Here is a 14,890-nt window from a genome sequence, read left to right as displayed (position 1 = left end):
GCAGATTGTCGTCTCCATGAAAGAGAGATAATATAAAATTTATCAAGAAAGAATAAATGTTAAATTTTAGTGTGATAATTGCGCTGGATATAATCCAAACATTTTGCCGATTTTGTTTCTTTGTTTCAAAGTCATCTTCTATATTCCGGCATTCCAATTGTGAGAGGGATTTTTTTTTGTTTGGGGGGAACAATTATAAAATGCCATCAAAACCGGTACATAATTGTATTTTTCTACATTTAATCACTCATTTCAATCTCATTTTCAAGTTGCACTATTTTTTTCGTCTTTACCGTCAGTTGTACTCTGATGGTCCTTTTGACCACATTAATGTGCTCAGTCGCATCAGAAGCCATGTGATAGCAATTTGTTCAGTTTTTTCTGTGAAAATACCAAAGACGTATAATGTGGAAAGTTTAAAAGTTTTCATTGTAAGATTTACAACTTTTTTGGCGTTTTTCTTCCCATTATTTATTTATTTTTGTTTATCGAAGTTCACAATAAATTATTAATAATTTCCTCAGAATTTAATGTTTTTGTATATAATAAAAAAAAAGGTTTTTCTATAGGGTAGTGGCCCAAATTAGTGACATGTTGTCCAATTTAATGTTACCATCAAGGGGTTATGTGGGTCAAAACGTCTCAAAAACAGAATATTTTCTCTAAATTTTATAAAATGCAGACTTGATTTTAGGAGACCTTTTTGGAAAAGCTTACATTGCAGTGGACAAGATTATTCAAAGTATAAATTAATCTTGTATCAAAAAATCAAATAATTCCTGTTAGCTCACGAGTTAAACTTGTGCTTGAACCATACATTTTTAGCTGAGATTCTTTACAATCTCAGTTTTTGTGGTCTTAGGTGATACCCGACCTCATCAGATTGGGTCCAAATTTTGGATTTACACGTTTTAACACTAATAGATCACGAATATCATGCGCCAAAAATCGATTTTCGTAGACATCCCGTCCGTCCGTCGTATAACCATTTCTGGAGAGAGAACGGAGAGATATCAACAATCGGTTTTCGGCAAAGGTGAAATGTCGATATGTGGCTAGAAGTTGATGTCACACCATCCTGTTTCGTTATTTAGAAACACTCCCAAAATTTTGTTTTCTGAATAACTCAGCGCCTATGGCATCGATCACTCTCAACATTTTAGTATGTGATAGCTGGGCAAAAGTTTTCCGATCAAAAAAAAAAAAAATTAAGCCCCTCCCCGACTTCTGTAACCCGAGCTAGAAGGGGTCTAAAATTTAATTTTCAAATGGTCATATCTCCAGTTCTAATTGTCAGAATTTGAAGAAAAAAAAATGTTGTTTTGGAAAGCTCTTGTGGAGTACTACAACCCTTATGACAGCCCAACTTCATCCGATTTAACCGAAGGTCCGATTAATTGAAATATTGATTTTTCAAATTTTGATATCAAATATTTCGGAAACTACATGATGCTTTTTCTTTAAATTTTAGTATGTTGTAGTTTAAGTCGAGACCTTTCCAACGGTTAATAAATCGAATTAACAGAGCGATGCAACTTTATTTTCGTATCTTATAAGATAAGATGTCAAATTTTGAATTATGAGAATTTGGTATGCAAGATTAAGTTCTATAAGGTGAGTTTATTTGAACGAGACTACCATGCAAGCTTTGGGTGTCATTTAGTTTCCGCGTTATTTTCCTTTTTGAAAAGCAGAAGGCGGAAAGAAAAAAAAAATAAGAAAAAAGTGGAAAATTTAATATTTTTAGTGAAAACGTTGATTCCGAGGACACGATGGCCAAAGGAATGTGCAAAAAAAGGTGCGTTTATTGGTAAGTAATAATTCTTTGAGGTCAAGAAATCACAATCAAAAGGTGACTTTAGATTTTTCCTGATGTTCAAATTCTTTTACAGAAGAGATATCTTCAGGGATTAAACGGAAGTCAAGATCAACCCGGATGAGGTGTTTCTTGTCTTTGTAGAGCACAACTTCCAAGCAAAGCTTACATCCATTTCATCAGAAACTTTATCAAAAAAAAAAACGTGTCTGTTGACGAAGCATGATCCAATAGGATCCAAAAGGTAACGGGGAAGATTGGATAAAAACTTTGTGTGACACGGGTAAAGAGGACGCCCCTGCAAAAATAACTCGTTCTGTCGAAGATTGGACAAATATTTCACTGGCAGTGAGTAAAATTGTATTAAGAAAAGGATTTTAAAATTTTCTACCGCCGAAAATTTCAATTTCTTTTACCTGAGCAGTGTCTTCCAATTACTCTGGACCGGAGCATGCGATCAGTAGAGGCAGAAAAATTCCTACAACCAGTAATAACAGAATTATCAAATTGGAGAAAGAAACTTGAGATTGCGCTAAGGAAAATTCATAAGGCACTATTTTCTAAGAAGAAAATATATATTGTATTTTCCAAGAAAAAAGGTATTTTAATGAATTAAAGATTTTTGAACTTCAAATAAATAAATTAAATGTTTATTAAGAAAACCATTCCTTAAATTTTCCTCTCGAAAATCACACAAAAACAGAAAATCTCGTACTTTGCGGCACCTCTAAACGTGTCCAATAGTTATGAGACGTTTTGAGGTTGGAATTCATATTTTATAAAATTCACCACTCAGGGTTGCATCGCAAATCTCGTTCATATAAAATCTCGTTCTAAATAGATCCTGTCAATAAAATTACGAGATTTGACATCTCGTTCATAAAGTTGCATCGCAAATCTCTTAAGTTAATAGACTAATAGACGAGATCTGTAAAGTTGCATCGCACTGTAAATCTTTTTGAATTCATTTGAAAAAAGATGTAAAGAAAATATGTTGTTTTATTTAGTCTGCGTGATCCCTCGTAACTCCTTAACCCTTTAAGGACGATTGTAAAACCGATGTCCCGTAAAGAAAATAATTTTTCCTGACTACCTAAAGTTAGTTTTTTCTTATGTTTGCACATAATTGTAAAGTAGAAGGTTGAAGGAATCTAGAATAAATAGAAGGAATCTTGAAAAAATACTTAAATTTTTGGTCTATTTTTGTCCCTATCGTTCATAGAGGCACAAAACATACCGAATCAGAATCTGTTGGACTTTCCAAGGTTAGATGTAAGACTTATCATTGATTATGTTTCTGGGATTAATTTTTATTGTTGATTTTCAGTCGATAAAAAGTGTCTCGTCGTTAAAGGGTTACGACGAGAAACTTGACGAACTGAAAATTAACAATAAAAATTAAACTGAGAAACATAATCAATGATAAGTCTTACATCTAACCTTGGAAAGTCCAACAGAATCTGATTCGGTATGTTTTGTACCTCTATGAACGATAGGGACAAAAATAGCCCAAAAATTTAAGTAATTCTTCTGACAATACCAATGAATAATATTTTTCGCTATAATGAAAAATATTACGTATGAGTATTGTAGTTTTTATTGCCAAAAGGGTTTTGCTTAAAAAATATTGGAAGTAAAAAAATAAATAAAATCAATTATGAATTTGAGAATTTAAAAATTCGCCATTTTTGAGCATAAATATTTACTACATAGCAAATAGCTAGAGACGTGCAAAAACTATCCTAGATTCCTTCAACCTTCTACTTTGCAATTATGTACAGACATAAGAAAAAAAAATAACAATAGCTAGTCAGGAAAAATTATTTTCTTTATGGGACACCGCGGTGTTCCAATCGTCCTTAAAGGGTTAAATGTAACATGGTACTAAAAGTGATATCACTACCCTATATGATTATTATAAATTTTTTTTGGTTGTTTTCTCAAAAAGAGGTTTGCATAGGAATTTCCATGACATACATACAATAAAAATCTCAGCAAATTATTCTCATTTTTAAATCGTAGAACTTATATATTTGTGGTTCTATTTTTAACAAAAGAAGAGCAGATGCAATGCTTTAACATTAATTTAATGTAGACAAAGTATGAGAACAGCAAGGTGCCGTCTAGTCTAACAAAAATGTAATAACGTCTAATGAAATATCTTTTTTAAAAAAAATGTGCAGCGCATCATAAATTTTACTTTCATACATCAGATAATTTTCTTCTAATTTATTTTTGTGCAAATATCTCAAAAAGGAATTTCTTAGATACGTAATATACATGAGTAGAAAAGTTATTGTACCAAATAGCACTTTGTAAATTGTTTTTACATTTTTATTTTGCGTTATGCCTTTTGAGAGATGTAATGCCCTAGACAGACTTGCGTCTGAAGCTAAGAGACGGTTTAATGGGAAACTGGTGGGAATAGATAACTATTATTTCGATTCGAATATAATTATGTTATGCTGTCTTCACGACTTACGCCGCAGGTCTGTCTAACACTATCAGTCACTATTGGTTTACATTATTACAGTAAATGCAATTACAATCAAAATTCAATCTGAGAGTTTCAAGAGATTTGACTTCCAATTTCGTATGTTCGAATTTTTTTTCCATTTTAGAATTCCTCTTCCACACTCCATCTGGTGGTTGTACGAACCTACGATTTTTAAAAGGATTGTAGCATCCATGAGACCTATAATTTTCGCCATTAATTTTTCCGAATTCTGACAATTGGTACACCATAAAGGTGCCTAATTAGTGATATATTTTATAACGCTTATTTAAAATCGGTTATAAAATATAAAAAATCCGGCATGATTCACGCCATAGTATATAGGTGGGATATTTAGAAAAAAAAAACACAAGAAGTGTACTTTGGAAGGAACACCTATTAGGCAGGTAGGGACACTTGTCTCGTCAAAATATTGAAATTTATTCAATGTAATCTAATAAAATGCAAACATATTTCATGTTTTCTAACATCTACCTTTTGCTATAAAGAGAGGTAGTTAAATTTCATATCCCACATTGTTACTGAAAGTGTCAATAGTTGTGCCATGCCAAGTTCTTAAAGTGTCAATAGTTGTGACAATGTTCCTTTCACACTAGAAGTGATGAATTTCATATAGTCATATTGTACTATGGTGGAGTAAGGTATATCTTGGTCTTATAAGAAGTTTTGACCACATTACGAAAGGTGGCAGTTGTGAGTGAGTTTATAACAACTTGTACTTAATTAACATTTATTTAAAATCAGTTGCACAACGGGCTGACACATAGAAGATAAATGCAAAGTCTTTTAGATAAATAGGAAGATCCTTTTTTTAAGGAATCTCTAAGAAATTCTAAATTTACAAAAGCTGCAAATTGAAGCTTATATGAGTTCTTGCAAGGTCTAATGCGAATTTTATAGAAATTTATGAAAAAGCATCCTGGAAAATATTAATCAAGAGAAGTAATTTATTACAAAATACGTTCAGTATCAGTTGAACTTCGTCTATATATGAAAGATATGTTAAATGAGTACGAGTACTGAATTATCAAAAGGTTAATTTACAAAAAATAAAATAAATAAATAAATAAATAAAATTACAAAAGTAATAAAAAATAAACCTTTAGTAAAAATAGATCATGTTGAGATTAATCGGATATGGTTGAGCAGACTGGAACATTACAATATTTAGCTATGATAATGAAGTCAAAAAATGTATTAAAGATGATATTAACTGTAGCTACTTTTGAAATATTTCAAGTTCGTTCGAGTGCTTTAGTTATGATATCCATGATCTAAAGAATTTAAGGATTGAGATGAATCAATTTGCACAATTGTAAGCTCTCATGGGGTCACTTAAATAATATTAAAAAGTTATAAAATTGGAGAAAATTGGAGAACTTAAGGTGCCACGCATTTTTCACTTTATAAGAGTGAACCGTTCACGGTGACTGATGCTCATTCACTGAAGACTGAGGACAATTACCTAATAGTAACAGCCCCAAAGCAACCTTTCACAACCCATAAGGATGGTAGGAGTTAGGCGTAACAAACGAATAAAGGATTGTGATTAGTGGGTTACGGCCGTCGTCTGGGTTGATATGTGTCGAATAGGCCGTACGCTCTACACAATATATAAAACTTTTTTTTCTTATAATTCCTACAATGTGTTCAGGAGATATTCTTAGGGTAAGATAGGGTAATTCGGAATCATGTGTATTTTGAAACTTTGAGATTTCCTAACAGTTTTAGATGGCAAATGAAAAAATAAGAAGTACTTTCGATTGTAAAGTCTTGTACTTCTTCGTAGCTTTCTTTTTCTCTTTGACCATCGAAAACAGTGAAGAAATATCAAAATTTCGAAATACACACAATTCCGAATTATTCCGTCTCACCCTACCAAAAAATACAACGGATTGCCATAAGACCCCAATTAAACAAATAGGAAATACCCTGATTGCTTTAACGTGTCTGCAAAAAAAGAAAGTTGTTTTATCCTGGCAAAAAAGACCGCCTTTTCCTATCTTCGTTCGATGGCAAAACACTTATTGGTTCAAATTAAATTATTTTTATTATAAAAATTCAACAGATTAAATGGTGATTAATGGTGATATTTGTCTCCAATTAGAAAATTTCCCTTGTCTCCATTTAGATTAATTTGTTTACAATAGAAGCATTTAACGCTCGCGTATTTTTCTTGTATTTAAGAAGTTTTCAAATTATATCTAAAGAATTTTCACTAAAGAGTAACATTCTAGAAGAGTCAAGGAGCAAATTTATGTAGTTGTCTTCAAAAAAGAATTAAACTTAATGAATTTTCTGTCAAAGTTAAAGCGTCTGAAATTGGTTTTAAATTAGGACATTTACCCTACCACACTGAGAAAGAAATCGAGCAAGAGTTATTCAAATCGACGTGACGTAAAGAAAGTTCATGAAAGTTTGTACTTTTCTCACAAAATTTTCGTAAAATTTTGTAATTTGTTCACTGAGAGAAAAGAGGGTGCGATAACTTTTTTTTCTCGTATCATTAACAATTTTTAGGTGTAAAAATATATGAAAATTTATAATGTCCATTTTACACCTTTTCAAGTGTAAAATTAACATGAAAAAGGGTAACTTTAACCCATAAAACACCTAAAAAGCATAATATTTACACCGATTTCGGATCAATAATACAGGGGATTTTTTCTCACTCAGTGTTCGTAATTTTTTTTTCAGACAAACAAAAAGAGACAAACAAATGTTTGTGAAAAAGTACAAATACAAACTTTTACAAACTTTTTTTTTGTATTTTTTACGTAAGTTCCCAGTGGAAATTCACAAACATTTACGAACACTTTTTCCAAATATTTTTTCTGTGTAGTTTCAAATCCTACTTTCTAAAATTTACACCGGAAAAGATTAGCAATATCGTTATTTGTCGAGGTAATTCAACACTTGTGTTTTTTTTCTTAGTGTATCAAAATCCTGCCATCACAAATTTACTTATTTAAATCTCATTTACCATAAACATAATCCTTATTCCACCCTCTTTAATGTATTCAGCTGTAAGAAGCATTGAACTCAATTTTAACCAATTTGAAGGGAATTTAATGGTAGCCTATAGATTTTATCTAAAATAATTCTAAATTCTTTGGGGCAATAGATTTCATATGACTTCAAAAACTTGAACAATTTTATTTATTTTTTCTTTCAAAATTGAAAATAAGATCTTGGTATCATTTTCTGTTGACAGGTGTTGCCATTATTATTATTTTAGAGGGGGATGTAAAAGAATTGTGGGGGGGGGTAGTATCAGTGAGTCACCCTGTTTTTTTGTATATGTATTTGATATGCTCAATGCGAAAAGGCAGCAACAGCAACTTATTGATTTTCTCATCTATTCGCTCTCGCTCTCTGTTGCCGGCAATTTGAGTTCTCCCTGTGAGTAAACTCGATGTTATACTCATTGCTTTTTGGTGGATTTTCACAAAGAGAGAGAGGGGTAGGGGGGGGGGTGACCAAAAAGATGTTGAGGAGATTCTCTCCCCGGTAAAATTCGTGAGTATGTGCTCCTTTCAGAAGGAGTTTCCACTGAGTTGGGGTTTACTCTCAAATTTATTTTTTTTTTGTTATATCCTTGTTTCGTGTGTGACAACATTGAGTGGCAATTGAGTGTTTGAAAGGTGTAGGCAATATTTGTAGGTTTCCTCTTTTTTTTTTACTGTTTTCTTCATATCATTAAATATTGATGCAATTTCCTCAGTTTATCTCCTTGTCCAACGGGATTTTCACTTTGATATCCCTGAGAAAGTTCCAGTGAGACTTTTGGACATTTTATAACTTGGTGCCATTATAGAGGGAGTGAAAGCAAGGACCTGAGGGAGGAATGGAAAAATTACTATGTCCCATTTATCTCCATAATCATTCCTCTTCTTTTTTCATGCGTGGAAAGTTATGTGAATGTGCTTTTTGTCTCCTCATGGGAAATGTGGCATATAAGAGAACTTTTGGGGTCCTTGTGTGTGACTCTGTGAGTAAAATACGCCTGAAGAAAAGAAGGAAAAGAAAGAAATGCCTAAGAGAAAATAGGGATGAAATTGATAGCAATTGAGTGTGAGTTAGTTCTATTTATTTTTTTTTTTCGTAAGTTAATCAATAGAAAATTGGAGTGATATTTCTGTCCTTGGTGTCATTGATCAAACAACAAGAATGTTTTCCCAAAAACATTTTATTGCATCTTTTTTTTTTTTGCTTTTGGTTTGATTCAATGAAGGGTGAAATTGCTGATAAATCATCAATCTGGTGAGGCAGTGGCAATGAAAATGGTGAATCTCGATAAACATCCCGATGCTGCGGTATCGGTGAAAAAAGAAGTCTGTATTCAGAAGATACTTCAGAATCCTCATATTCTGAGGTATTATGGGAAGAGAAGTCAAGGATCGATAGAGTATATCTTTTTGGAATATGCTGCTGGTGGTGAACTTTTTGATCGAATAGGTGAGTTTATTTTTGATGCTGTATTAATAAAAGCAAGAAAAGTTACAACAAAAGATGAATAGTTCATAAATTCAGTGGGTTTATTAGAGGTATCGCATGAAAAATTCACTAAATTGACCACATGTATTTTTTTCATAAATTATATTTCATTTTTTTCTCACACAAAAACACATGATTTCTAATACAGAACCTGATGTTGGAATGGCACAGAATGAAGCACAGAGGTATTTTATGCAACTCATGTCCGGTGTAAAATATCTCCATGACCGTGGTGTAGCTCATCGTGATCTCAAACCTGAGAATATTCTTCTGGATGAGAGGGATAATATAAAAATTTCAGACTTTGGTATGGCCACCATGTTTAGGTAACACTAGTATTAAGTTTTCTTTTTTTTTTTTTAATCTTTTTATTTCTTCGTGCAAATTTTCAAAGAAAAACATGCATCAAAGTTGCAAAATTCCTCGGGAAAAAATCAAAATTAAAAATTTGGACTTGTAAGGGGCAAAAAAAGTCATACGGTAAATGTCCTAATTCAAAACATTTTCCAGACGCTTTAACTTTGACAGAAGATTCAACACATTGAGTTTATATTTTTTCTGAAGATAATTACATAAATTTGCTCCTTGGCTCTTCTAGAAAGTTACTCTTTAGTGAAAATTCTTTAGATATAATTTGAAAACTTCTTAAATACAAGAATAATACACGAGCGTAAAATGCTTCTATTGGAAGCATATTAATCTAAATGGAGACAAGGGAAAGTTTCTAATTGGAGACACACAGTGTAAGTGAAACCGGGACTAAAGGCTTCCAAAACCTTGTTGAGTTGCTCTTGAGTGCAGGATTTGTTCTTATTCGTGATCTCTTCTCCTGTCCCATCTAAAACAATAAGAAAATCTCTCCAAAAAAATCATATTTCCCGGGTTTCCTATTGAAGCATTTGCAGACACTTCAGAATAACCCTTTATGATCACTAAATCGGTAATTATTTTATTTGAAAACTTCATGTACCGTTAACAATAAAAATTAGCACTTAATTTAACTAAAATTAGTCAGAAATGTGACATAAATGTTAAACAAAACGAATAAACAACAGACACCTATTTGTGTTTTTCATTGAAAAACATGGTCGATCGATGAAAAATTCGATAGTGAAAAAGTACACTTTTAATATTTCTGAGAAATTAACAAATTAAAATTTGTGAATATGAATGAATTTTCGCTTTGTTTAGAGCAAAATTAACTGAATACTGAAACTGTGGTATAGAAAATATATAAATATAATAATTTAGTACTGTATTTATCATGAAAACAATGACGTTTCCATTTGGAGTAGCGAAAAATTTCTATTTGGAGCAGGTTTTGAAGTAGCTTAATTTACCCTAATTTCTTAACTCACTCGTTTATTTCCAAAACTTTTTTAAAATTACTATTTAAGTGGAATCAAGTGGAGTGAAGTTCACTCAATGTTGGACCAAGGGGTATTCGTTCACAAATAGAAAATTATTAAAAATACTATTATATTATTTATGATTTCCACCGTGAAGAAATCCGAGTTGAAAATAAAAAAAACTAATGTTTCTTCCGATGTCCACTTGTCACTGCCTAACTAAGATCTCTTTGAAAAAATAGCAAAAATATTGGGCATATACAAATGCAATATTTAAAGTATTTACTAAATACAAATCCTGTTAGCAGACAAGCTAAACGCTAGTCTTTGAACGAAGAATTTTTTGTTTCCTTGATTATAGCTTTTTTACAAGACGAAACGCGGAGTAAAATACATCGAAAATGGTATTTTTTTTTTACCTTTCACTGATTTCGTTTATCGGTTTCATTTTTATGACTGATTTTCGGTCAGTGAAAACTGTCTCGTCGTTAAAGGGTTAATAAGGGTTTTTCAAGGTCAAAGGTTAAAAAAGGCTCTGGAAAGCGTATTTATCAGGAGAATGGGGTATGTTTGAGCTCGTTGGAAAGGTCTTGAATTTCCGACAAAACTGAATCGGTTTCAATCGGATTTAAACCAGTAATGATCCGGTTCATAACCGATAAATATTCTTTGACAGCTTACTATTTAAATCCTTATCTTGATTACAGAATTAAGGCAATTCTTTTACTTATCTTGACTTAAATAGTAGTATAGTTGAAATTCCGAGATCAAGCTCAAAATCACCATTTTGTGTTACTAAAGAATAAAAATAACAACTGCTTATTCTATTGCGATTTGTAGAGCTTTGTAATGTCATAATCATAATTAAAGCTGAATTCACATTATGCATGCAAAAATTCATTAAAAAATTTGCATAAAAGTTTAATTTATGTGAAATTGCAAAGCATTTGGGAAAAATTGCTTTTGTTTTAAGTCGTGGTAAAGTTTAAAAGTGTTAAGTGTCCCTAATTTGTGTGAACTTGACGTTAGTTTTTATTACCTACTACTAGAAGAAGAACTTTATTTCACGCTTAGAAGACGTTGATGAGATCGTTCAATTCTAATGAAGACAAAGATGATAGGGTTTTATGAGCATTTGTTTAGATGGAATTTCGCGATGTTGCTTGATAATTTACTATTCAAAAGAGTGAATTATGAACAATTTGAGTACAATTATTCCCGAAAGGCTATGCAATTTTCCATAAGAAAATTTCTATGAAAAAATGATTATGTATTTAGGATGTTTTTACAGGCTAAATATTTTCGAGGATCAGTCTGAATCTATTTAGGACCTAAGTAAGACCTGCTGCTCGAAAGAGTCTTATTCTCTAACAATTGTTAGGGAAATATATTCAATTTTCAGTATTTCGTATCACAGCTTAAGTTCCATGGGAACATCTCGATTGTGGAACGTATTCGATGTTCCAAGAGTTGGCTATATGAATCCAGATGAATCGAACAGCCAACCGTAAAACAGAAGAATAAAAAGCTTCATGAGTACCAAATATATAGATCATCTTCTATTCAAGAAAAAAATCATTATCTTGATTCCACACCATGGCCTGATTTAGTGGCAATTGTGCTTTAGTTTCGGAATATGTTCCACACCAATGTTGGCACTGGTTTTACAAAGTATTTTTGAAGCACTCAAAAATGATGCTGATCTGTTAATATAATCTCATACCAATTATTTTAGAAAAACATATTTGACAAGTTAATGTTTTACCGAAAACATATGAAAAATCTCAGCTAAAACTATATTTCTAATTAGTCTAGAGGAATTTTATATGAAACTTTGTAGTGATTTATGGTTGAGATATGGTGTCAGCAGAGTTTTAAAAATTCATAATCTGGTACTTTTAATCAAAAGCTTTTGTACCAATAGAGTTTTTACCTCAAGCATCCAAAAGAGATAAACTACATTCTTTTTTCTTAATTTTCCCTATGCTGGTGATGCTACGAATAATATTTATTTATTTTTTCTCATGTAAAATTACCAAGTGAAAGAGGAAATTTATGAATTTCACTCGTGATATTCAGTGCTTCTGGATTAGTTTAAATAATATAGTGCACAAGAGGAAAAGTATTTGAGAAAAAAAATCATTTCCGCGAAAGGCCAATATTCCGAGAAAATTAATTCTCTTTTAAATTGAATTTATCCAAGGTATAAAATGTCAATTAAACATTTAATCGGAAAATGACCATTGTGCAAATTGTTATTCTTGTCATAATATAGCTTATGCAATTATACTACAGTTGATTTAATCATTTAATCCTGGATAACCATTTGATATAGATTATCATACATGGTGCTGACCAAAAGTGGAAAACCGAAATCGGAACAGATAATTTCCGATTTAATTGAGAAGCTAAAGCTACATTTTCAATTTATCTTATAGCGGAAATTTTGGAAGCTCTTTCTGTCATTTATTGAAACTCGAGAGTACCGTTTTCTATGACATTATTAAAGCTGCTTTCGATGAGGCTATTTCTTAAAGTATTTTGCTGCACATCCTGCACATGAAATTTGACGATCCTGAGAGTAAAATGCTTACCGATTTTTAGCGATAATAATTGTATATAATTAGTTATTATATAGTTATAATTTTTTCGTTATACGAATGTTTCTTTCAATCACTTTTATATACAAATGTTTTCTTTTAAGTCAAAAAATTATTTTAAAAATCTATAGGGGTGGGTGGCTTTGTTTACGCACCTTAAGCCTTTTTTAAGACTCATAACCTTCATAACTAAATCCAGATAGTTTCTCTCGGGCGTTACATATTTAAATTATATAGCACATTCCCAGATATTAAATTTTTATTCCAAAATTTTATATTTTCGAAAGTTTTGTATTCGAAAAAAACTACCCCACTCTACTCTTGAGAGTATTTCTTAACCCATTCAGTCATTGTACCAGAAGTACTTGAGTTAAGATAGAATGTTCATATTTTGAAATTATATTCTTAGAGATTAATAAATGATTTTTTTTAGAAAAGAAAAAAATATCTATTATGGGGGCGCGGGGAGAATATCTCAAACATGCGCCTTAACGGTCGCTGAATTTTAATTCTATACTTCAATTCATTACACAAACTCTATTGATTTAGGTAGAGTAACTATAAAAGAAAAGAAATTGGCAATCAAAATTTAAATCAGAGAAGAGGATGAAGGCCAATTTTAACAAATTCGACGGGATGTCGTATTTTTCATCCGCCATTTTGAGCAAGAATTTTGCATGACTTTCCGCAAAGCGATAAAAGAACAACAAAATGTATTCCCATCTCTGTCGGACTATTTTTTCCAAGTAATTTATGGACTAAAGTAGTTAAAAATCCATTCCCGACAGCAATTCGGATGTCAATTGCCCAGAAATAAATCCCTTTAAAATCACTCAATTTGCGTATGATATATAATACCATGGTAAGAATGGGTTAATCGATTTGGCCAGGCTTGGATTTTTTTTAAAGGTCTTGAAATCCCTAAGAAATCTGATATCTCAGCCGATTTTAACTGGTTATGAATCATTAATGAAACTGTTATACTTACGGTTGATTTTAAAATATGATCCTTTGTAAAACCTTAATAAGTTTAAAAAGGGCAAAGTCCTGCAAGGTTGTTCAAATTCAAAAAGTTATGCTCTAGCGTCATTAGCCAAACATCATCTTCTTTGATAAGGAAATTCTTACAATTGAACAAATCGTCAACGAACAAAATGATCGCGTCACGTGCCTACTTAAAAGAAAGATTATACGATAGTTAGGACATTCGGGATATCACTGGAAGTCAAAAGGACCATCCATTTTTATGGTATAGACTTTCATGACAGAAAAAAACCGCTTTCCACTGTGTATTTTTTGGAGTATACGGTAAAAAATAATGGTAGGTATCAGAAAATCGGTGGTCCAGTCGGACTTTTCGTTCATATACGAAACTATCGTTGAAACAATCCTAATAATGGCTTATCAAGGTCAAAGGTTAAAAAGGCTCTAAAAAGCGTAATTCTCAACCGAATGGTATCATATTTGGGCTCGTTGGAAAGGTCTTGGAATTTCTGACAAGTTTGAATCGGTTCCAGTTAATTATAAACCGATAATCAATTTTTGTCCGAAAATCTATTTTATTACTCGTAGGGCAGAATCACATTGACAGTAAAATGCTCACCGTCAAAGCCTCACCGTATTTCGTTAATTAACGCATTTTCTTACGCAATTTGCAATTCTTACGCAAATTGTCAATAACCGTGTTACCTTATCTCATACTCGGTGGCACTAGATGAAAATAATATCAGAAAGTTAAAGAAATGAATCGAAAATGCGATAAACGGTGACCAAAAAAACTGTACGAAAAACTGTAGCAAAAAATCCTACAGTTTTTTTGCTCATCGTTTATCGTATTTTCATTTTATTTCTTCAATTTTCTTACATTATTTGCACCTAGTGCCACCGAGTCTGAGATAAAGTAATACGGTAATTGAGAATTTGCGCAAGAATTGCAATGAAAATGCGTAAATTAATGAAATATGGCGAGACTTTGACGGTGAGCATTTTACTGTCAATATGATTCTGCCCTTAAAACTATTTTGGTGTATCTTTTGATCGTTTTATGAATCGGTTCAAATTGGTTAAAGACCGGTAATCGGTAAATGATGCGAAAACACTTCTGACATATACT

At 31.8% G+C, this 14,890-nt stretch overlaps 1 protein-coding gene across 4 annotated transcripts in view; it reads left to right on the top strand.

Annotated features, from left to right (window-relative positions):
* Positions 1 to 14,890, top strand: part of LOC129805817 (serine/threonine-protein kinase grp) — a 56,412-nt gene that overhangs the window by 14,705 nt on the left and 26,817 nt on the right. For 2 of the 4 annotated variants that reach the window (XM_055854002.1, XM_055854003.1), the window contains exons 3-4: positions 8,566 to 8,789; positions 8,977 to 9,154. In XM_055854002.1, coding sequence (XP_055709977.1) covers positions 8,566 to 8,789; positions 8,977 to 9,154 — 402 coding nt within the window. Of the gene's footprint in view, positions 1 to 292; positions 432 to 4,694; positions 4,718 to 8,565; positions 8,790 to 8,976; positions 9,155 to 14,890 lie in introns of those variants that run through there. The other 2 variants (XM_055854004.1, XM_055854006.1) reach the window with 2 other exon arrangements.

Source organism: Phlebotomus papatasi, chromosome 3 (genome assembly GCF_024763615.1).
Source record: "Phlebotomus papatasi isolate M1 chromosome 3, Ppap_2.1, whole genome shotgun sequence".
Lineage (NCBI taxonomy): Eukaryota > Metazoa > Arthropoda > Insecta > Diptera > Psychodidae > Phlebotomus > Phlebotomus papatasi.
The sequence above is the reverse complement of the archived record's forward strand: the minus strand, read 5'-3'. Positions and strand labels throughout refer to the sequence as shown.